The 3,053-nt window shown below is 48.6% G+C and overlaps 1 protein-coding gene across 2 annotated transcripts in view; it reads left to right on the forward strand.

The window, feature by feature from the left end:
• Positions 1 to 3,053, forward strand: part of DAPK2 (death associated protein kinase 2) — a 136,280-nt gene that overhangs the window by 113,555 nt on the left and 19,672 nt on the right. For both annotated transcript variants that reach the window (XM_008060716.1, XM_008060715.1), the window contains exon 7: positions 2,738 to 2,890. In XM_008060716.1, coding sequence (XP_008058907.1) covers positions 2,738 to 2,890 — 153 coding nt within the window. The remainder of the gene's footprint in view (positions 1 to 2,737; positions 2,891 to 3,053) is intronic.

Raw genomic sequence — 3,053 nt, forward strand, 5'->3', positions numbered from 1 at the left:
GAGACTCCAACTCAAAAAAAAAAAAACGTGCTGAGATTATAGGCATGAGCCACCATGCCTGGCCTTATTTTTATTTTGTAGAGACAAGATCTTGCTATGTTGCCCAGGATAGTCTTAAACTCCTGAACTCAAATGATTCTTCTACCTTAGTCTCCCAAAGTGCTGAGATTACAATTGTCCACCACCATGCCCAGCCTCAGAAAATGTTATTTTTAGGGCACACTACGATAACAGTCAGCTCATGACCAGAGGGACGGGGGCACCAGTGTTCAAGAGCTGAGGGGATCATTTTCTTAGCATCCCCTGTAAACTAGTTCTCTGACTCTCCCACCAGCACTTGCACTGGGGGCTCCTTTTGTGGTGGTGGATCCCCCCAAGCTATGGCAGAAGGTCTTGACTTTAGCTGAACAGTAAAGCTCCTAATACCCACCACAGCCCAGGCCCTTCCCCAGATGTATTAAATCAGAATTGCTGGGAGTAGGGCCTCAGGATCCCTATCCTTTTTTTTTTTTTTTTTTTTTGAGTAGGAGTCTCACTCTGTCACCCAGGCTGCAATGAAGTGGCATGCTCACGGCTAAGATAGCCTCAACCTGTTGGACTCAGGCAATCCTTCCATCTCGGCCTTCCAAGTAGGTGGAACCACAGGCGTGTGCCACCACATCCAGCTAACTGGTTTATTGTAGAGACGTGGTCTCACCAAGTTGCCCAGCCTGGTCTCGAACCCCTGGACTCAGGCAATTCTCTCGCCTCTGCCTCCCGAAGTGCTGGGTTTACAGGCATGAGCCACCACACCCGGCTGGGATCCATATCACTTTTTTTTTTTTTGAGTTGAAGTCTCACTTGGTAGCCCAGGCTGGGGTGCAGTGGCATGCTCACGACCACCCCAGAGTCGACTTGCTAGACTCTGGTGATCCTTCTGCCTCAGCCTTCCAAGTAGCTGGAACTACAGGCATGTGCTACCACACTCAGCTAATTTTTGATTTATTGTAAAGACGAGGTGTCACCAAGTTGCCCGGGCTGGTCTTGAACGCATGGTCTCAAGCAATTCACTTGCCTTGGCCTCCCAAAGTGGGATTACAGGCTGAGCCACCAAACCCGGCCTGAGATCTGTATCTTTTAAAAGTCCCAGCTGAATTTGATGCGAAGAGAGGGCTGAGAACCATTGATCTACATACAGTTCAAGACCAGAACCAGAATTCTCAGACGTTGGCTCTTGAAACCTTGATTTCTTCAGAATTCAGGTTTCTATACTGAACTATTAAGGAATCCCAGCTTCTGTGGGGCACACAGTCTTCTTGTGGTTCTTGAGTTCAGCACAACTGGATTGAGGACCTACTCCATAGAGTACACTGCCAAGCACTCAGGATGCCAAGATAAAAGAGTCTCCCTGAGGGAGACAGCCCCACAGCTGACTCTCACTTGGTGGGACCAAGGTTATGCTGGAGGTGTGAACACACCTCTGTGAGACACAGATGAGGAGCCACTGGTGTGCTAGGGCTACCGAAGGTTTAATGAGGGGTAAGGAAATGGATTTGAACTGGGATATAAGGAATAACGTTACTACTGGTGGAGAGGGAGGGAAGGGCTGTGCTGGGAAAGCAGCATGAGATGCGCGGATCAGTGGGTAGTTAAGTGTGGCTGAGCTGTTCTGAGCATGTGGCGGGAATCAGCTTCTGATGCCTCACTCAGGAACTTAGATGTGAGCCTGTAGAAAATGGGGAGTTCTTTGTGTTCTAACAATGACGATAATAATGGTCATTTATTCCAGATCCCTTAAGATGGGCCAGAATTGCACAAAGCATTTTGTATACATTTATTTTTCCCAAAATCATGTGAAGTGGGGACTTTTATTTTCTTCATTTTACAGATGAAGAAACCCCAGCTCAGAGAGGATGAGTAACTTGCCCAGGTTCACACAGCTGATGAGTGACTGAGCTGGGACTCAAACTCAGGATTGAAATACCAAAATTTTTCCAGTTTACTTTGCTGCCACCATGCTAAGAAAGTGGCAGTGTAGGTGGGGCTGCCTTTCAAGAGATGTTTAGTAGATGGAACCAATGAGGCTTTTGGCCAGTTAGAAGTACCAAGGGGAAATAGAAGTAAGAGTCTGAGGTGACCCCTGTGTTTCTAGCTTGGGCACATTTGTGAAGCAGTGTCATTTATCAAGGGAAGGAGTGCATGGACAGGGGTTTGGGGACAGTGAGTTCTGGGATAATGGCCCATCTAGGTAGAGGTATCCCAGGAGTTACCATTTGTATGACACATCCTTGGCAAACAGACCCTTCTAGTCCCTAATGGTCCACCTCTTTCCATATTCGTCTGACTGCTGACAACCTCTTCATCTTCAAGATACAACCAATGCAAATGTCAGTGATACCACGAAACTGCACTGGGCCCCCTCCTTCCCGTGCTCCCCCATCCTTTGTCTGGCCATCTATTATATTCTACTTTGTTCTGCTGGGGATTATGAAGAGCCACGTCTCTGTGTTTCTCTCCCCTCAACTTTCCAGTCCCTTGAAGACACAGTTTCTCTCTGTCAGGCTCTTAGTAGGAGCTCCATGAAAGTGTGTTGAATTGGACTCCGTTGACAAAACTGCCAGCTGGCTACCCAAAGAGGGTAAGCTGTGTTGCTACGAGGCTTTCAGCTGCTGCAGCAGTACAGGTCAGGGCTCCCTGAATCGCCCCCATTACCATCTACTTTCGCGCAGTCATGTGGTTCCCTCTCCATTGTGCTCAGACTTAGTGGAGCATCTCCTTTCCTGGGTGACACGAAGCAGGAAACGCTGTCAAACATCACAGCAGTGAGTTATGACTTTGATGAAGAATTCTTCAGCCAGACTAGTGAGCTGGCCAGGGACTTCATTCGGAAGCTTCTGGTTAAAGAGACCCGGTAAGAGGACAGAGAAAGCCACTGGTTTCTCAGGTACTGACTCCCTCCTGTAGCCTCTTTCAAAGACATGTCCGGCTCTCCCTGCTTTGCCACAGCTGCCACTGCACCATGGTGGTCTGGGCAGTTGCTGGGAAGTATGGACTGGCCAAGACCCCCCCCCCTC

This window comes from Carlito syrichta, unplaced genomic scaffold, assembly GCF_000164805.1.
Source record: "Carlito syrichta isolate Samal-C Ts95f unplaced genomic scaffold, Tarsius_syrichta-2.0.1 Scaffold304708, whole genome shotgun sequence".
In the NCBI taxonomy this organism is placed as follows: domain Eukaryota; kingdom Metazoa; phylum Chordata; class Mammalia; order Primates; family Tarsiidae; genus Carlito; species Carlito syrichta.